General features: G+C 44.7%; 1 protein-coding gene across 1 annotated transcript in view; it reads right to left on the bottom strand.

Moving 5' to 3' along the window:
- Positions 1-21,731, bottom strand: part of LOC147117291 (tyrosine-protein phosphatase non-receptor type 3-like) — a 341,164-nt gene that overhangs the window by 97,240 nt on the left and 222,193 nt on the right. Inside the window, exons 15-16 of the mRNA XM_085989357.1 lie at positions 11,784-11,807; positions 8,766-9,048 (exon numbers count right to left, since the gene is read on the bottom strand). Coding sequence (XP_085845483.1) covers positions 8,766-9,048; positions 11,784-11,807 — 307 coding nt within the window. The remainder of the gene's footprint in view (positions 1-8,765; positions 9,049-11,783; positions 11,808-21,731) is intronic.

Genomic DNA, 21,731 nt, shown 5'->3' with positions numbered 1-21,731 from the left:
CCCCCCCTCTCTCTCTCTCCTCCCCCCCCTCTCTCTCTCTCTCTCTCTCCTTCCCCCTCTCTCTCCTCTCTTCCCCCCTCTCTCTCTCTCTCTCCTTCCCCCCCTCTCTCTCTCTCTCCTTCCCCCCTCTCTCTCTCTCTCCTTCCCCCCCTCTCTCTCTCTCTCCTTCCCCTCTCTCTCTCTCTCCTTCCCCCCTCTCTCTCTCTCTCCTTCCCCCCTCTCTCTCTCTCCTTCCCCCCCTCTCTCTCTCTCTCCTTCCCCCCTCTCTCTCTCTCTCTCCTTCCCCCCTCTCTCTCTCTCTCTTTCCCCCCCTCTCTCTCTCTCTCTCCTTCCCCCTCTCTCTCTCTCCTTCCCCCCTCTCTCTCTCTCCTTCCCCCCTCTCTCTCTCTCCTTCCCCCCTCTCTCTCTCTCCTTCCCCCCTCTCTCTCTCTCTCTCTCCTTCCCCCCTCTCTCTCTCTCTCTCTCCTTCCCCCCTCTCTCTCTCTCTCTCTCCTTCCCCCCTCTCTCTCTCTCTCTCTCCTTCCCCCCTCTCTCTCTCTCTCTCTCTCCTTCCCCCCTCTCTCTCTCTCTCCTTCCCCTCTCTCTCTCTCTCCTTCCCCTCTCTCTCTCTCTCCTTCCCCTCTCTCTCTCTCCTCCCCCCCTCTCTCTCTCTCTCCTTCCCCCTTCTCTCTCTCTCTCCTTCCCCCTCTCTCTCTCCTTCCCCCCTCTCTCTTTCTCTCTCCTTCCCCCCTCTCTCTTTCTCTCTCCTTCCCCCCTCTCTCTTTCTCTCTCCTTCCCCCCCTCTCGCTCTCTCTCTCCTTCCCCCTCTCTCGCTCTCTCTCTCCTTCCCCCCTCTCTCGCTCTCTCTCTCCTTCCCCCCTCTCTCGCTCTCTCTCCTTCCCCCCTCTCTCTCGCTCTCTCTCCTTCCCCCCTCTCTCTCTCTCTCTCTCCTTCCCCCCTCTCTCTCTCTCTCTCTCTCCTTCCCCCCTCTCTCTCTCTCTCTCTCCTTCCCCCCTCTCTCTCTCTCTCCTTCCCCTCTCTCTCTCTCTCCTTCCCCTCTCTCTCTCTCTCCTTCCCCTCTCTCTCTCTCTCCTTCCCCTCTCTCTCTCTCCTCCCCCCCTCTCTCTCTCTCTCCTTCCCCCTTCTCTCTCTCTCTCCTTCCCCCTCTCTCTCTCCTTCCCCCTCTCTCTTTCTCTCTCCTTCCCCCCTCTCTCTTTCTCTCTCCTTCCCCCCTCTCTCTTTCTCTCTCCTTCCCCCCTCTCTCTTTCTCTCTCCTTCCCCCCCTCTCGCTCTCTCTCTCCTTCCCCCTCTCTCGCTCTCTCTCTCCTTCCCCCCTCTCTCGCTCTCTCTCTCCTTCCCCCCTCTCTCGCTCTCTCTCCTTCCCCCCTCTCTCTCGCTCTCTCTCCTTCCCCCTCTCTCTCTCCTCCCCCCCTCTCTCTCCTCCCCCCCTCTCTCTCTCTCCTCCCCCCCCTCTCTCTCTCTCCTCCCCCCCTCTCTCTCTCTCTCCTTCCCCCCTCTCTCTCTCTCCTTCCCCCCTCTCTCTCTCTCCTTCCCCCTCTCTCTCTCTCCTTCCCCCCTCTCTCTCTCTCCTTCCCCGCCCTCTCTCTATCCTTCCCCCCCCCCATCTCTCTCTCCTTCCCACACAGACAGACATATATATATAAAAATTATTTTTTCTTTTTTCATAACAGCATGCCCTCAAGAAAACGTACCAGACTTGGACGCCGCTCTTCTGATGCATACCGAAAAAAGGCTCGGAGAGCCTCAGAGACTCCTGACCAGACTCAGGCACGTCATGCTGTTGACCAGGCGAGATATACCCACGACAGAGCCTCAGAGACTCCTGACCAGACTCAGGCACGTCGCCAGGCCGCCAATAGACGCAGGGCCATTGCCAGAGCTGACATTTGGAATCATTGGCTCGGAGCAGCCTTCTCCTATACACCCACCATCAATTATGAAGCCGACCCCACAGTCATCATTGGCAAGATGACCATCATTTGCCCTCACTGTGGCGCTCTGAAGTGGGAAGGGGAAATTGATGGTATTTGCTGCAATGGAGGAAAGGTTAAACTTCCAACACTAACACCTCCACCTGAACCCCTACACTCACTTCTGTTCGGCCGAAATCCAGCTTCAACACATTTCCTCACTCACATCAGAAAGTACAACAACCGCTTTGCAATGACTTCTTTTGGTGCAAACAGAGTGCGTGAATCAGGATTTTGCCCAACTTTTAAAGTTCATGGACAGGTGTACCATACAGCTGGCTCACTAACTCCTCTACCAAACGAAAGACCTCAGTTTCTCCAAATCTACTTCTTGGATGATGACGAAGAGCAAGCCAATTACCGCAGGGAAGCTGCTGTTCTCCCCGCACAACAACACCAAATCAAGCTTCAAACTTTGCTTGGGTTACAGGAGATGCTTCATCAGCAAAACCCATATGTAAAGAGTTTCAAAACAGCCATCGAAAAAACAACAAATGAAGACCTCAAAATTGTCATCAAGGCTGACAAGACTCCTGCAGGTGAACATGAGCGATGCTTCAATGCTCCAACCACCAATGAAGTAGCCATTGTCATTGTGGGCCAAGAATTTGAACAACGGGACATTGTCTTGCATATGAGAGGTAGTCCACTCAAAAGAATTTCTGAGCTTCACAGGTCATATGATCCTATGCAATACCCGCTTTTGTTTTGCCATGGGGAAGATGGATACGATACCTATAACAAGATACCACATGTTGACCCCAAAACTGGTGTGCCACCTACAGCCCAAAGGCAAAAGATGGTTTCTGCCATGGAATTCTATTCATACAGGCTGATGGAACGACAAACTGCTTCAAACCACCTGCTTCAGTGTGGAGGACTTCTCCACCAGTTCCTCACTGACATGTATGCAAAAATGGAAGGAGAGCGGCTTAATTGGTTCCGGAATAACCAAAATCATTTGAGAATCACAGACTATATACACTTACGAGATGCTGTGGCCAATGATGGCAACACTGAGGACATTGGTCAACTGGTCATCCTACCATCCACCTTTATTGGAGGTCCTAGGTACATGCATGAGCACATGCAAGATGCCATGACCTATGTCAGAAACTATGGCAGACCTGACCTCTTCATCACCATGACTTGCAATCCCCAATGGCAGGAGTTCCCACCCAAAGCTGGTACTGAAAGGCATGACCTCATAGCACGGGTCTTCAACCTCAAAGTTAAAAAACTGATAAAACTCCTGACTGTGGGCAAACTTTTTAGTGCACACCATTGCTACATGTACAGCATTGAGTGGCAGAAGAGAGGACTTCCTCATGTTCATCTTTTACTCTGGCTTCAGGCAAAGATTCACCCCAATCAAGTTGATTCCTTCATCTCTGCAGAGCTACCCGATAAGGACAATGATCCAATCCTCTTTGATGTTGTTGTAAAAAATATGATTCATGGTCCTTGTGGGCGACACAACCCTTCTTCTCCCTGCATGAAAAACAATGCATGTACAAAAGGGTACCCAAAGCCACTCCGTGAAGAAACTCAGCATGGGGATGATGGCTATCCTTTGTACAAGAGAAGGGGCAAAGAGACCGGAGGTTTCAGCACTGAGATAAGAATGCGAACTCAAAAATCTAGCGGCTCAGGTCAACCTGGTCTGTCAAATCAGACAACACAGCAAAGACAGACATTGGAAGTTGACAACCTTTGGATTGTTCCTTACTGTCCACTCCTATCCAGGCTCTTCAAATGTCACATCAATGTGGAGTACTGCCACTCAGTTAAGTCTATCAAATATGTGTGCAAGTACATCCATAAGGGCAGTGACCAAGCTGTCTTTGATCTTCAACCAGCTGGACAGCAGAATCAAAATGATGAGATCACCACACATCTGATGGGCCATTACATCTGCAGCAATGAGGCAGCCTGGCGAACTTTTGGATTTGACATCCACAAGCGTTACCCTACTGTCACTAAATTGGATGTTCACTTGCAGAATGGACAAAGGGTTTTATTCCAACCAGGAAATGCCAGCCAACGTGCCGAGGAACCTCCAAAGACAAAACTTACAGCATTCTTTCAGTTGTGCCAAACGAATGACTTTGCAAAGACACTTTTGTATCATCAGGTGCCCAAGTACTACACCTGGCAGCCAAACAAGACATGGCAGGCTCAGCGCCCTGGAGCAGGTCAGAAAGAAGTTCCTGGTCATCCAGGGGTGTACTCATCAGATGCACTTGGCAGAGTCTACACGGTCCATCCAAACAACACCGAGTGCTTTCACCTTCGTCTACTCCTCCATGACGTTGCTGGCCCAACATCATTTAATGACCTCAAGACTGTCACTGGCCATCTCTGTGACTCCTTTCAAGAAGCTTGCCGCAGGAGAGGACTCATTGAGGATGACATTCATTGGCATGCAACGATGACAGAAGCTGCTCTGTCTTACTCCCCCAGTAGGCTACGAAATCTCTTTGCCATTATAATTTCCCTCTGCAGCCCTTCCAACCCGATGCAGTTGTGGGAAGATCACAAAGACAGCCTCACAGAAGACATCTTACACCAACTCAGGAGAGCCAACCTCACCATGGAGCTGAACTTCACTGATGCAATGTACAATCAGGTATTGATCCTTTTGGAGGACAAGACTTTGGCATTGGCTGGCAAGTCTGTGACTCAGTTGAACCTTCCATCTCCAAATAGGAATGATTCTCCAGGTCTCAGCAGAGAGGTCCTCAGGGAAACCACCTACAATGTTGAGCAACTGACCTCCTTTGTCACCATCACTGAACCTAAATTGGTTCCAGACCAGAAAGAGACATACAGGTTGGTTGTGGATATGGTGGAAAACAATGTAGGTGGCATTATCTTCCTCGATGCACCTGGTGGGACAGGGAAGACATTCCTGATCAATCTTTTACTGACCATGGTTCGCTCTAAGGGATTTATTGCACTGGCTGTAACCTCATCAGGAATCGCTGCAACTCTTCTCCAAGGAGGTCGCACTGCCCACTCAACCTTTGCTCTCCCTCTGGATCTGACAACACAAGAACACCCAGTGTGTAACATTAGCAAAGGAACTGGTGCTGCTGAGTTGCTTCAAAAGTGTAGACTCATTGTGTGGGATGAGTGTACAATGGCCCACAAGAGGGCACTTGAAGCACTCAACAGAACTCTTCAAGATCCGAGAGGCAACAATAGGCTGATGGGTGGCATCACCCTGTTGCTGGCAGGTGATTTCTGCCAAATCCTGCCAGTTGTCCCCAGAGGAACTCCAGCAGATGAACTCAATGCATGTCTCAAGGCATCCCATCTGTGGCCAAATGTGCAAACAGTCCATTTGACCACAAACATGCATGTTCTTATGCATGGTGACGAGATGACAGAATCCTTTGCGCAACTTTTGCTACAATTGGGAGAAGGAAAGTTGCCAATTGACAGCAGTGGTCAAATCACAATTCCTCCAGGCTTTGGCAGTCAAGTCACAACAGTTGATGAGTTGATCTCAAAGGTGTATCCAGACCTCCTCAATCACTTCAAAGATCCCAAGTGGCTGTGTGAACGGTCAATACTTGCACCCAGGAATGATACTGTCAACAACATCAACATGCTGCTTCTTCAAAAACTCCCTGGCCAAGAGCAAATTTATAAAAGTGTTGATACTGTTTGTGACAGTGCTGATGGGGTACACTACCCCACTGAGTTCCTCAACTCATTGCAGCCTTCAGGAACGCCTCTTCACAAACTGGTGCTGAGGGAAGGCACCCCCATCATGCTCCTAAGAAACATATATCCACCAAAGCTGTGCAATGGAACCAGACTGGCAGTCAAAAAGCTCATGCCAAATCTCATTGAGGCTACCATCATCTCAGGCTGCGCCAGAGGGGGGGATGTTCTCATTCCTCGAATTCCAATGATACCAACTGACTTGCCATTTCAATTCAGAAGGCAACAGTTTCCTGTGACAATTTCTTTTGCAATGTCAATCAACAAGGCACAGGGGCAGACTTTGAAGGTTGCTGGCATCAACTTACTCACACCCTGTTTTTCACATGGCCAGTTGTACGTGGCATGTTCCAGAGTTGGTGCATCAAGGAATCTGTTTATTTTAACACCCTCAGGGAAAACAGAAAATGTTGTCTATCAACGGGCTCTCCAATAATGCAGAGTGCTTTCACCTTCGTCTACTGCTCCATGAGGTTGATGGCCCAACATCATTTAATGACCGCAAAACTCTCCCTGGCCATCTCTGTGCCTCCTTTATAAAAGCTTGCCGCAGGAGAGGACTCATTCAGGATGACATTCATTGGAATGCAACGCTGACAGAAGCTGCTCTGTCTTACTCCCCCAAAAGGATATGAAATCTCTTTCTGCCCATCCTTCGCTCTAAGGGATTCATTGCACTGGCTTTAACCTCATCAGGAATCGCTGCAATTCTTCTCCAAGGAGGTCGCACTGCCCACTCAACCTTTGCTCTCCCTCTGGATCTGACAAGACAGCAACACCCAGTGTGTCCCATTACCAAAGGAAATGCTGCTGCTGAGCTGCTTCAAAAGTCTAAACTCATTGTGTGGGATGAGTGTACAAAGGCCCACAAGAGGGCACTTGAAGCACTCAACAGCACTCTTCAAGATCTGAGAGGCTGCATACCTACTACAAGATAACACATAACAGTGTACTGTTGAATACATTTATTTATTATAAAATCACTCTGTACAATACCAAACCTATTGGGTTTGCAAACCTTTACCAGAAGGAGTATTCACTCAGTCTTTGGTTGTAACTCCAGCATATTGTAAAATGTTCTATTGTTTTACATTATTGGAATAAATGTTCACTGTTGATTTCTAAACTGACCTCTAAATGCCTGAGATAGTATCTTTCATTTCCCTATTCAACTCATACACTGAAACTTTGTGAATAATGTAATATCACTCCTGGGTGCTTAGGAAGAGTTCTTCAATCCCAACAGTTTTATAAACAGTTTTAGTTCCCTCGGCACCGCCGGGCACTCCAGCTAGTATCCTATATGCCTGCAGGCTGATTAGCTAGGACAGTAAAGTATTGGTTCCTAACATTGCCATATTTGTATGTAGGATATCTGCATCAAGATAAGCATAATTGCCAACCATCTGCATTTTCAGAGAACGGACTTTGAGTGTCCGTCCACACAGCATAGGACATTTAGATTTTGCGTATTAGCTATAATTACTGCTTCATAATTATTATACCGTATGTAATACAAGTAGGTGAATTTTAAGGATGCAATATGTTCAATAATCTGCTGCACAAAGTATGAATAATTTAGATTTTGAATTTTTGGTGGAATTAGTACTCTGTACATAATTATTTGCAATGTGTCTAAGCATTGTATTTAGAAGATATTATAATTTAATCATATCGATCGATTATACATCAAATTTGGTAAGTGGGGTGTGTGCTTCATCAAAAACTTTCACGGGAACCTTTTCCCTATGGGCAAACCCATTTACCGTCTGTAGTACCAGTTACAACTGTTGGTGGCACTCACGATAGGAATTTTCAATTTGAAGTGTGCTGCACCTTGCCAGTCACAGATTCAGAGAGTCTGGTGGCGCACGCAGTAGTGAGAGTATAGTTAAAAAAGTGTTAGCTATTTCAGTTTCTTAGTAGCTGCTTTTACATAATTTGTACAATCCCTTCTGATATGTAGTGTACTTATATATTGTGTAATTGAACACTAGAGGGCCCCCTGATGAGAGCAAGCATACTGCAGTAATTACATTCCAGGGTCTTCTCTCATACTGAATGTTATATCCAGAGAGAATGTTCCAGAGAGTGTGATATAAAAGCAACCATTACAATGCCATGTTAACTGTTTATTGGCCATAACACTTCTCAAATATTTCCCCTATTATAGGCCTCCTGATCCCTTTGCTGTCTACCCCCTCACTCCCTGCCTGTGGACATCCAGAATACAGGTGAGAATTAAATTAATTTCAAGCAACCTTTGGACTATACAAACAGAAAATTCTGGTGCTCTAGGGAGTAAAAAAATGGTGACTTGGTAATCTGAAATTTAACCTGAATAAAGCTATTAAAACTAATTCTCTTCAAATAAATTGAGTTAAAAGAAACTCAAAAATTGTGGTATAGTGTGAGAATATACAGGCTTCAGGTTGTACAGAGTTAATTTTCCGAATGCACACTGGGAAAATTATTTACATGCTCAGACAGCAACATCCAGGGATTGCAAGCAGAGTGATAGGTGTGGGATAAATACTAATTGCTAGCCTAGATATTTGAGCGAATGAGGTCTTTAAGTAAAAATTTCAATAAAGGTAATACAAGACACAGAAGACAATTTGATGGGTAAATATGTCATTCTGAAATATGTAATTCTTTATGTTTTTATTTTGTTTAAAACCTTATTTGAGACATTAGAAATGTTAGTTACTGTGAAAAATGTCAGACAAAACAACTTGAATTTTTTAACAATTTAATTGGTTCGTTTCCGCTTTCTTTTATTTGCAGTTTTTCTGATTGGTCATTCAGAATTTTTAATTGGCCACTTGGGAGTTTAGGCCAATCAGTACCCTCTGTGCCTTACAGGCACAGAAATGCAAACTCATCACTTTCCCATGCCTATCCATGACCTACAGACTGACAAAAGCAACATTTTAAATTATAAATAAACAGACCGATAGATGTGGAGGAGACTGGAATGAAGAATGAACAATTCATATTGCTGCCGTAGTCTGCTTTTTCCCCAACTTTACTTGCTATGTAAACTGATATAATGATAGATTACGTTTTGCTTTTAAAATGAAAGCTGCATTTAGTTTTGCAAACCTTGTCATCACAGTAGTATTGGCAGGGGGTCATTTCACCCTCGCTTGTTCTTGGTGCCATAGATTCATAGGTCTCACGAAACTGCAAGTCAACACCATCCAGTGGGTGAGAAACAGACACAGATAGGTGATCATCACTTGGTATATTAGTGTCTACGCCATTCACCGAGTGTGTTAGTGATCGCCGTTGTCTTTTGATGGAATGAGGGAACTGTTGTTGCATTTCACCCCCTGCAACTGTCCTGCAAACAGGTTAAATTAAATTAAGAGCCATGGGATAGAGGTGTCACATTTAAGTTAAAGGTAATCATAAGGAAATAAGCCTAAAGCCCACAATTAGGAAACAGTTTGCTCAAATTCGTGATTTTTACACACATGATATATCACATGGCCCAGAACTTGCTGATTCAGGGTATCTTGTGGCATAAGCCATTATTTAGACTTTTTCCTGCACGACTCAAAAAATGTTTGCGCTGTAACTTGTTGGAAGTGCGAACTGACCTTAGTGAACGGAGAGACCAACAGTGTATCTCCTTAACCAATGAGATTTAAAGATCGAGAAAGAAACAGGAGGACGACGGAGAAGGGGGGTAAATTAGAGTCAAATCAGGTACAGAAAGAGAAACAGAGAGGGAAAGAAAGATTGGATTGAGAAAGACAGAAAGGAAAGGTAAGAAAAAAAATTGACATTTTAAAAATCTCTAAGAAGAATTTACTAATTGCAGGAATGAGATTGAACAATTTAAATGGTTCCTGTCTAGGCCAGAGAGGGTGATTTGTATTGCATTAACAATTATCACATCGCTAAACAGGTACTTATGTTGTTACGTTCCAGCCCCAACTTTCTGCGGTGTGTTTAATGGGCAATTAATGTGCAAATTCAACAATTTCTTAAAAATAACGGGGAGGCTAAGGACGAGATGCCATTTGTGCAAAGCAAACAGCGGAGTGGTATAATCAACCAACAAGTTCTGGAGATTTGCAACTCACGACGCATGTCTTAATCCCCTGAACTTGCTGGCCCCGGCTCCTATTCTCTACTGCTAACCATCTTCTTAAACCACTCTCTCCTGTCTCCTCCACTCTCACCTCCAACAAGTGTGAGGAGCTCATGGACTTTTTGTCTCTAAGATTGAGACCATCCGTTGAGCTGCCACTGCCATTTCCTTTCCTTCCCCTAGCCCATCGGGGCAAACTTCCTCTAAGGCTCCCCGCTGCCCTTGTCATTTCTCCAGTTTCTCTCCGATCTCCCCTCATGACCTCTCCGTGCTCATCTTGACCATGAGACCCACCTCTTGCTCCCTCGACCCTATTCCCACCAAACTGCTGACCACCCAACTTCCTTTTCTGGCTCCCATGTTAGCTGACATTGTTAACAGTTCTCTCTCCTCGGGTACTGTCCCCCTCTCCCTCAAATCTGGCGTCATCACTCCTCTCCTCAAAAAACCAAACCTTGACCCCTACATCCTTGCAAACTACCATCCCATCTCCAACCTCCCTTTCCTCTCCAAAGTCCTTGAACGTGTTGTCGCCTCCCAAATCCGTGCCCACCTTTCCCGCAATTCCATGTTTGAATCCCTCCAATCAGGTTTCCGGCCCTGCCACAGTACCGAAACGGCTCTCATCAAAGTCACAAATGACATCCTTTGTGACTGTGACAAAGGTAAACTATCCCTCCTCGTCCTTCTTGACTTGTCTGCAGCCTTTGACACGGTTGACCGCTCCATCCTTCTCCAACGCCTCTCCACCGTCGTCCAGCTGGGTGGGACTGCACTCGCCTGGTTCCATTCTTATCTATCTAATTGTAGCCAGGGAATCACCTGCAACGGCTTCTCTTCCCGCTCCCGCATCGTTACCAATGGTATCCCCCAAGTATCTATCCTTGGCCCCCTCCTATTTCTCATCTACATGTTGCCAAACGTACGCTGACGACACCCAGCTCTACCTCACCACCTCTTCTCTCAACCCCTCCATGTTCTCTAAATTGTCAGACTGCTTGTCCAACATACAGTTCTGGATGAGCAGAAATTTTCTCCAATTAAATATTGGGAAGACTGAAGCCATTGTTTTCGGTCCCCGCCACAAACTCCGTTCCCTAGCCACTGACTTCATCCCTCTCCCTAACATCTGTCTGAGGGTGAACCACACTGTTCGCAACCTTGGTGTCATATTTGATCCTGAAATGAGCTTCCGACCACATATCTGCAGCATAACAAAGACCGCCTACTTCCACCTCCGTAACATCGCCCATCTCCGCCCTTGCCTCAGCTCATCCACTGCCAAAACCCTCATCCATGCCTTTGTTACCTCTAGACTTGACTATTCCAACACACTCCTGGCTGGTCTCCCACATTCTATACTACGTAAACTTGAGGTCATCCAAAACTCAGCTGCCCATGTCCTAACTCACACCAAGTCCCGTTTGCCCTTCGCCCATCACCCCTGTGGTCGTTGACCTATATTGGTTCCCGGTTAAGCAGCGCCTCTATTTCAAAATTCTCATCCTTGCTTTCAAATCCCTCCATGGCCTCGCTCCTCCCTATCTCTGTAATCTCCTTCAGCCCCACAACCCCTCGAGATATCTGCGCTCCTCAAATTCTGCCCTCTTGAGCATCCCTGATTATAAATCGCTCAACCGTTGGTGGCTGTGCCTTCTGTTGCCTAGGTCCTTAGCTCTGGAATTCCCTGCCTAAACCTCACCACCTCTCTTTCCTCCTTTAAACCTACCTCTTTGACCAAGTTTTATGTGGTTCGGTGTCAAATTTTTTGTCTTATAATACTCCTGTGCAGCGCCTTGGGACGTTTTACTACGTTAAAGGTGCTATATAAATACAAGTTGTTGTTGTTGATTTGCGCATTACGAACAGTGCGCATCATTAACACAGTTATTTTCCATTATATCTGGCCCATTATAATTTGTAGTAATTTACAAAAATACAAATTTTTGGGTGGATGGAGGAAGAAATAGCAAACTTACTTTGGTGATTGTTGTTCCTCCGACCTGTAAAAGAATAACTTAAAAATCACTCAACTCAAGACTTTGATAGGCACATATATATTCACTTTTACTTTGTGCACATACAAATTTATCTACATCATATTTTTGAAAGCAGACACATTCTACAATTTTCATAATCACAATAACAGATTCTGGTCAGAAGCAGGAAGCATGAGATGTTAATCCAATTTTACAAATTAAATTCTGTTTTAATATTGCATTTATATCTGTATTGCCTTTTCCATTATGACTTGCAATAAATTAACAGCATTGTTCTAGTTTACTCGTTCATTAAATTTCCCTCTCAATTTTGGCAGAAATAAGATCTATTATATGATAGGTATTTAACAAAATTAGTTTTAGTATACATGTAAAAGGTATACTTCTGTTTAAAGGAAACAACTGATAGGATAGGTTAAAAGAGGGCACGAGAGACTTGTAAGTTACAATTAGCTAATCAGAGATTAGTTAACAGTTTCTCAACCCTCTTAGACGAAGTTCTATTATTGCAACTTAATTGATCAACAAATAAAATCTAGTGCAACATTAATATTTATTCCAAAATAATTTCACTGCCCACAGTGATTTGCTCAATGAAACAAAGAGATGCAACAAGATTTGTTTATACAGTGTCCTTCATATTGGATAGATATCTCAGAGCACAGAAGAAAATGGACACCAAAACCATAGAGAACAGGCATTATACCACTAGTAGTAAGTGGTATGAGGGAACAGTACCAAAAGAACAGATCAACAGGAAGGTTTTAGAAAGAATTTTGAAGTAACACAGGGATTTGGGGACAACATGGGCAGGGTGGTTGAAAGAGCAGCCAATCAATGATAAAATGATAAAGCAAAGAGGTTGAGGAACAAGGAGTAGACTAGCGTCAACTGATGTGGGGAAGAAAGGCGAGCTAGGACCAAGCAGCATGCTGAGGTTCCCACCTGCATATTTACTCTGTCGTGGCAGTTGGATAGGTTGATGGAGAGGCATGAAGGAGCCGATAAGAGTAAAAGAGGATAGCTTTAGTTTTGTCTACATTGAGCTGCAGGAAATTCTGATTCATCCAAGACTTAATGTTGGGCAGACATCTGAAGAATTAATAGTCTTGGAATCAAAAGAAGCAGAAAAGGTAAAGCAGGGTGTCATAAGCATACATATAGAATCCGATCCTGTACTTCTTGATGTCACTAAGGGGCAGCATATAGATGATGAAAAAAAGAGGATCAAGAATGGAGCCCTGGGGTATACTGAGGGAGGCCATGTAGGCAAGATATGAGAAATCATTGGAAAATATGTAGGGGTTGATTTTCCCTGAGTGAACTTTCAGCAGTTGGCTGGTAGAATGTTGGTAGTTCCGGTGTGAGGCAGGCTGTGGCGCCTCAGGGCAGCCAGCAGGCTCCAGGCCACAAGAAGGTAGGTAAGAAGAGCAGCTCTCCTCCTCCTCCTGGCCCCACAAAAATGAAGAGGAACTTACCTTCTGGCTCCTCTTCAGCTAGGTCACCAACTGATGCTGGTTGGAGCATGCACAACTCACGCTCTGCCCACTGTAGACCAAAAATGGCAATCAAGGTACTATGTATATCATAGGACCCCAATTAGCATTGTAATGACCTACCACCAGACACAGAGGGCTGCATCGACTGCCGTGTGGTATACCTGGCATAACATTGCCGTGGACACAATGATGGCGATGAGATGGTAGGTCATTACCCACCATTTTCGGGGCCTTGCCACCCAATTTTAGTCAGGTGGGAGGCCTGAAAATTCAGCCCATAATATTGTCATTGGGACAAGTATGACTGGAACTAGAGACAGCAGTGCCACAAAATTAGAATACTGAGAAAAAAATGTTTGGAGAATAGAATGGTTAACTGTGTCAAAGGCAGTGGACAGGTCAAGAACAATGAAGCGGGGCAATGAGCCACATTCACAGTAACAGAAAATGTCATTATGCTGCAGTCTTTGTGCTGCAGGAGGTACGGAAATCAGATTGCTTTGTTTGAAACAGGGAGTCTTGGGAGGAGTTGTGCAGCAATAGCTTCTCTGATTTTGAGGTAGACACTTGGAATTTGGAAAAAAATTCAACTTATTCAATACCTAATTTACTATTTAACAAGCAGTCACTTGCAGAGACAGAACTATTTAAATGCGACAATTCTGCAGCCGTGACGATCAGCCATGATCGCACTGAATGGCGGAGCAGGCTCAAGGGGCCGAATGGCCTACTCCTGCTCCTATCTTCTATGTTTCTATGTGAACTTTCCTGTAGGATACAATATCTTAAACAAACTTGTCCCTTATCTGCGAACTTCAATTTTCTGATTTTCTTTAAATTGAATCAGGAGTCATTCATATTGTTTGGATTTTAATCCTTCTTTGACAGATGTTCAAATTCTCCTCTAAATGTAATTTTCATCAATCTCAGATTGATAGTTAATTAGCGCACTTTGACATAGTGACACGTTTCATAATTCTGGGAAAAGGAACATGTTCAGGGAAATCTATCCCATCCCATGAATTGTCTACTGGAGGTTTTGATGGTTGAAGAAGGTTGTTTTGGTGATAGAATGAACGTGGGGAAGGTAATGTGCAGCTATGGAAAAGAAAGAAGTCAGATTGTCACAGTGATGCTAAAGGTAATCCACAGCACAGAGCAGGAATGTTGAAAGCCAACAAAGGAGAGAAAATATACACAAAGAACATATTTAGCTACATGCTGCATTTATTTTCAGGCAAAGAGATGTATATTGTGCACATAATAAATACTGCCTTGATCTAATTCCCTCTTTTTATGTCAGGTTGTACAACAATCTAAAAGTAACAATAGAAACATTTGAACAATCAGATCGAAATGCAGTATCCTAAAAAGGTAGCTTTCAATTGGTACAGAATTTGTAAGTTATTTCATAGATTTTACTTATCCCAGGAGAATAGAAAATGAGAGACATTTTTGTAACTGTATAAAGTAGACAAAGAGCTGTACTAAATGTCATTTAAAAGGCTGCAGTCAATAAATTCTAATTCTACGTAAAGAAAGATTTGCATTTATATAGTGGGCCAGAAATTTGTGAACGGGGCTTGCCGCGCGTGCAAGGTCCCGATTTGCACTTACCCGACGCGCCTGCCGATCACCGACAGGGACGCCTGGAATTCCATTTTGAATCTGAAGAATCCCGGGCAGCGCTTGACGTCACGCCGCCCAGGAGTGCAGCCAGTGCGAAGCCTGGAGCGCGCTGTGCAACTGAGACACGCCCCTTGAGGTCTCAGTTTAACAGGACACGCCCCCAATGTTTCTGCCAAGCTGCTAAGCATTTTTACATGCAAAGCAGCAGTTTAAATAGGTTTTTGGAAGTTTTTTGAAGCTTTTGGTAACTTTTATAAACTTTTAAAAACGTTTACATTATTTTGAAGAATCTGAAGTAGTTTTAAACAGAATTAAAGCAATTTAAAGACTTTTAAAAGCCCTAAAAGATTTTTTTAAATTCCATTTATTTATTTAGCAATGTCGTCGTCATACGTGTCTTCACACTGTTCCCTTTGGGGAACTGTATGAAGTGGTGGAAGGATTTATGGCCATGATTAACGCTCATTCCGTGACCGTAACCATCTTTGAACCAGCCATTAGGGCGGTTAGTCCTACGGCGGGAGGGTTTTACGGGCTCCCACAAGCTATACAAGGAGGGGGGGCCACCCACACCCACGGACGCAAATATCCCACTGGATGTCAACCCAGAATTTAGAGCCGGAGCTCCGACTCCACTTGCCGGGACTGTCTGGAGCGGGGTTCAAAACCCTACCCTGATCTGGCCCAGCGGCGGGGATCCTACCGCTATGCCAAAGGCCCAATCCGATTAGCAACGTGAAATGGCTGGAATGAGCACAATTCACGGCATTAAAAGAACTCACAATTGAACTGATGATGACCTCAGCAATCTCCTCAAGGAGGTGGAGGTGCAGCGCCTGCTCATCATTGGTAATGAGAAGTCAAAGGCGCCGCAAAAAGGGCAGATGATAGCTTGGTCTTTCAAGTGGCAGCATAGGGCTCCAGTCACGGGGAGGGAAAAGGCGCAGGAAACGTATGGGTGTCACCATTTGTGCGGAGTGGGCCTTTTGCGTAGCAGTAAGCATCCCCGCCGCTGGGCCAGAAGGAGTAGGGTTTTGAACCCCACTCCAGACAGTCCCGGCAAGTGGAGTCGGAGCTCCAACTTTAAATTCTGGGTGGACATCCAGCGGGATACTTGCGTCCGTGGGTGTGGGTGGCCCCCCCCCCAGATGGGTTGTGGGAGCCCGTAAAACCCTCACGCCATAGGGCTAACCACCCTAATGGCTGGTTCAAAGATGGTTACGGTCACGGAATGAGCGTTAATCACGGCCATAAATCCTTCCACCACTTCATACAGTTCCCGAAAGGGAACAGTGTGAGGATACGTACGACGATGACCTCTTGCGCAATGCACCTCCTTGGACCCTCAGTCGCAGATGCGAGGGGGCAAATCGTGCAATTGTTAAATTTTTCATTTTATTGACATGTAAAATGTTGGCCCAGTAATTCCCTTCCAAATGCGCAAGTACGGTCGGGGTACTTACGCGTCTGGCCGGAGGAAATGCCGGTTTTCAGCATGAACAGTGCATGTGGGGAAAACCGGCATTTCCTGTCCTCTGAACGAAGGGGTTCAGAGGCAGAACGCGTGCGACTGCACAGGCAGCGCGTGCGCAGTAAAATTCGCCGCTTTCATTCATGCTTTCAGTGAGGTCAAGTCCTTACAACTTACACATGAAAAAAGCATGGGTACAGTTGCTCCAGAGGCTGCGGAGGAAGATATTTCTTATCGTGGAGCTTCTGAAAGTATGTATGTCTGTATATATTCCTTTGCGTGTTATGTATATATTCCTTTACTTATGTGTATGAATGTATTATTTAATTATGACTTTCAGAGAAAGTAACTTATTGGAAAATCATAATTAAAAACATACATTCATACACATAAGTAAAGGAATATAAAACATACATACATATACGTAAAGGAATATATGCGGACATACATACATAATTACTTATTACTGATGAAAAGTTTCTTTCTTAAAAGTGCTGGAAATGTTACATTACTCATTTTAGAACACTCATTTTCACATTCCATTCACACAGCCACAATTGCTCCTTCTACCTACCGTTCTGAAAACCCGTTTAAAAAAAAAAATTTAAACTTTAAAACTTACTTAAAATTTCTTAAAATAACTTCCCTCCCTTTCCCAAACAAAAATATTGCCTTTCAGAAGCTCCACGATAAAATATATCTTCCTCCGCAGCCTTGGAACAACTTTACACATGCTTTTTTCAAGTGTAACTTGTAAGGACTTACCCTCACTGAATCCATGAATGAAATTGACGAAGTTCACTGCGCAAGCGCTGCCTGTGCAGTCGCACGCGCTGTGACTATGAACCCCTTCGTTCTGAGGTCTGGAAATGCCGGCGTTCCCCGCATGCGCTGTGCATGCTGAACGCCGGCATTTCCAACGGCCAGATGCGTGAGTACCCAGACCGTACTCACGCATTTGGTCACGAATTTCTGGCCCAGTGTCTTTCATGACCTCAGAACGTCCCAAAGTGCTTTACAGCCAATGAAGTACTTTTGAAGCGTAGTCACTGTTGTAATGCAAGAAATGCGGTAGCCGATTGTGCACAGCAAGGTCCCACAAACAGCAATGTGATAATGCCCAGATAATCTGTTTTTTTAAACTTTGATTGAGGGATAAATATTGGCCAGGACACTGGGGATAACTCCCCTGCTTTTCTTCGAAATAATGCCATGGGATCTTTTACGTTCACTTGAGAAAGCAGACGGGGCCTCGGCTTAATGTCTCATCTGAAAGATGGCACCACCGACAGTGCAGCACTCCCTCAGCACTAGAGTGTTGGTCTAGATTTGTGTGCTCAAGTCTCTGGAGTGGGATTTGAACCCACAACCTTCTGACTCCGAGGCAAGAGTGCTTCCCACTGAGCCACAGCAAACGGAATATCATACATTTTGGTAGAATGAGGAAAGGACATATAAACTAAATGGTACAATCCTGAAGGGGGTGCACGAACAGAGAGAACTGGGGGTATGTGTGCACAAATCGTTGAAGGTGGCAGCGCAGGTTGAGAAAGCAGTTAAAAAGACTTACGGGATCCTGGACTTCATTAATAGAGGTATAGAGTACAAAAGTGTGGAAATGATGAAGAACCTGTATAAAACAGTGATTCAGCCCCAACTGGAGTACTGTGTCCAATTCTGGGCACCACACTTTAGGAAGGATGTAAAGGCTTTAGAGAAGGTGCAGAAAAGATTTACGAGAATGATTCCAGGAATGAGGGACTTCAGTTACTTTGATAGACTGGAGAAGCTGGAGTTGTTCTCCTTGGAGCAGAGAACATTGAGAGGGGATTTGATAGAGGTGTTCAAAATTACGAGGAGTCTGGACAGAGTAGATAGCGGGAAACTGTTCCCATTGGAGAAGGGTTGAGAACCAGAGGACACAGATTTAAGGTGATTGACAAAAGAACCAGAGGCAACATAAGAAAAAACTTTTTTACGCAGCGAGTGGTTAGGATCTGGAATGCATTGCTTGAAAGAGTGGTGGAGTCAGACTCAATCACGGCTTTCAAAAGGGAATTGGACAAGTATCTGAAGGAAAGAAATTTGCAGGGCTACAGGGAAAGGGCGGGGGAGTAGGTCTAGCTGAAGTGCTCTTGCAGCAAGCTGGCACAGGCTCGTCCGGCCGAATGGCATTCTTCCGTGCTGTAACCATTCTATGACTCTATGAAACCATTTACAATGGGCTGTATTGTGTATACTGGTCAAATCTAATTTGCTGTACTATCTGTTGCATCCAAGAGTAAAAGTAAAATAAAATAAGACGATATGCTGCTAGCAATTTATATAAAAAGAATACAAGCCCACTTTTTCAACCAGTCTGATGAATCAAGCAAGCCTATAATTCTGAAGCTGTAGGCAGTCTACCATTGTAAAGAACTATAATATGGCAAGAGTTGTAGAACACCCCTACTTATTAGTTGTCAGTATAATTACTATTTGGTACAACTAATTCTAAAGTCCAGCCAAGGCTAGAATATTGCTCCCATGTCTGGGGAGGTTCTTTTTAACCTTATTTCACTCTTGGACAGCCTACTGTTGTGACAACTGATCCCACTCTCACCTTCAACCTATTTTCCTCTGTCAAAACTTCTCATATCTATTTAACTGATAGTACTACTATGGTCAGCGTTCCTCTAAACTTTCTTCTTACTTCTAACCTCCAAATATGCGCTCTTCTTCCTCCTCCTCCCTGTGTTGAAATCAAATCCCATTTCATTAGTTTCTATTCTAACTCGCTCTTCCAGGAACCTGAAAACGACAGAACTCCATACCTCCTTTGGGCTTCCCTTTCTCTTATAATCTTCAGATTTAGATTTTTGAGACCCAAGCTTGGTGTCACTCATCTGCTACTCCATGATTTTTACCTATTATTCTCTTTTATATTTCACATATATATGTTTATCATTACTTTCTTGGATAGGACATGTCACCTGCAGTTCTAAAAACATATTTCTAAAAAAGTTTTCTTGGCACCTATATAGTATAAATGCTGAGTCAGTTACTTCACAAAGGCTTTTTGTCAACTGATGGTCTGATCAGATTGGTCGGCAGCGCCACTAGATTTGTAAAACATAATATGACACACTGATGTTCACTTAAATAATGTCTCCTACAAATAGAAAAAATGCTGTGATAACCTAAGGATCGTCGACAACTGTTAAAAGTTGTTGCACATTATTGAAATTAAATTTATCTTTACATAGTATACGAGTAATTTAAACCAGAGACTAGTGAGGAGTGACTTTTACTAAAAATCCATAAGGGATTATTTTATGACTATGCTCCCAATGCAGTGCCTCATGCACCAGAAGTGCACATCTGTACTGCAGTGTGGCAGAAGACCAAAATGCTACTAAATGTTGGATTGTAACTTTCATCCTGGTATCAGCTATTTTGCTGTGGAGAAACCAAATCCACAAGGAAGGCAAGTACATGAGAGCAACAAGAACAAAAACAATGGGAATATCATCCCTGCACAGCTGAGGGAAACCTGTGAGCTTATCCTCAAAATGTAGCCAAATTAGGGACTGTGGTTAAATTGTTTGTAATCTCTATCCACCCCGCTTTTAATAGAATGAATGCAGCAGCAAAATCCACAATTTGAAATCTGAGGACGGAACATGATTTGGGAGAATCAATAAATACAAGGGCTGATATACTGAGGCCCTGCTGGTGTGCAGAGGCTGGAATATCAAGCCTGGCATCCTGCAGCACCCAATTTTCCAGTGGGCAATTTGGCTTCTGACATTAATAGACCTCATTTCAATTACTTACAGGTCCCACAATGAATGTTCTGACATTGAGCAAAACTTCCACAGCATAAAACTCGCCCATATAAACTGGACGAAACAATAACAATTACTTGCATTTATATAGCACCTTTAACACATTAAAACGTCCCAAATTGCTTCACAGGTGTGCCAAACAAAATTTGACACTGAGCCACATAAGGGGATATTAGGGCAGATGACCAAAAACTTGGTCAAAGAGGTAGGTTTTAAGGAGTGTCTTAAAGGAGGAAAGAGAGGTCGAGATGTAGAGAGGCAGAGAGGCTTAGGGAGGGAATTCCAGAGCTTAGGGCCTCAGCAGCTGACGGCACAGCCGCCAATGGTGGAGCGGTTAAAATCAGGGGTGCGCAAGAGGCCAGAACTGGAGGAATGCAGATATCTCAGAGGGTTGTAGGGCTGGAGGAGGTTACAGAGATAGGGAAGGGTAAAGCCATTGAGGGATTTGAAAACAAGGATGAGAATTTTAAAATTGAGGCCTTGCTTAACCGGGAGCCAATGTAGGTCAGCGAGCATAGGCTTGATGAGTGAACCATGAGCAAGTTAGGATACGGGCAGCAGAGTTTTCGATGAGCTTAAGTTTATGGAGGGTGGCAAGGAGTGCGTTGGAAGTCAAGTCTAGAGGTAACAAAAGCATGGATGAGGGCTTCAGCAGCAGATGAATTGAGGCAAGGGCGGAGTCGGGCGATGTTATGGAGGTGGAACTAGGTGGTTTTAATGATGACGCGGATATGTGGTCAGAAGCTCATCTTGGGTCGGGGTCAAATACGACACCAAGATTGTGAACAGTCTGGTTCAGCCTCAGACAGTTGCCAGGGAGAGGGATGGAGTCAGTGGCTAGGGAACGGAGTTTGTGGTGGGGACCGAAGACAATGGCTTCGGTCTTCCCAATATTTAGTTGGAGGAAATTTCTGCTCAGGTCAGACAAGCAGTCTGACAGTTTAGAGACAGCGGAGGGGTCGAGAGGTGCTGGTGAGGTAGAGCTGGGTGTCGTCAACATACATGTGGAACCTGTTGTGTTTTTGGATGTTGCTGAGGGGCAGCATGTAGATGAGAAATATGAGGGGGCCAAGGATAGATCCTTGGGGTACAGAGGTAACGGAGCGGGAGCTGGAAGAGAAGCCATTGCAGGTGATTCTTTGGCTATGACTGGACAGAAGAATGGAACTAGGTTAGTGCAGTCCCACCCAGCTGAACAGAGAGGCATTGGAGGAGGTTGGTGTGGTTAACCATGTCAATGGCTGCAGATAGGTCGAGAAGGGATAGTTTACCACAGTCACAGTCATGTAGAATGTCATTTGTGACTTTGATAAGAGCCATTTTGGTACTGTGATAGGGACGGAAACCTAATCGGAGTGATTCAAACATGGAGTTCCAGGAGAGATGTGCACAGATTTGGGAGGCGACATCACATTCAAAGATTTGAGAGGAAAGGGAGGTTGGAGGTGGGGCGGTAGTTTGCAAGGAGAAAAAGAGGTCAATGTTTTTTTTTTGAGGAGTG

The sequence above is a fragment of the Somniosus microcephalus genome, chromosome 5 (assembly GCF_052327205.1).
Source record: "Somniosus microcephalus isolate GS21.2 chromosome 5, FLI_Smic_1.0, whole genome shotgun sequence".
Classification (NCBI taxonomy): Eukaryota; Metazoa; Chordata; class Chondrichthyes; order Squaliformes; family Somniosidae; genus Somniosus; species Somniosus microcephalus.
The sequence above is the reverse complement of the archived record's forward strand: the minus strand, read 5'-3'. Positions and strand labels throughout refer to the sequence as shown.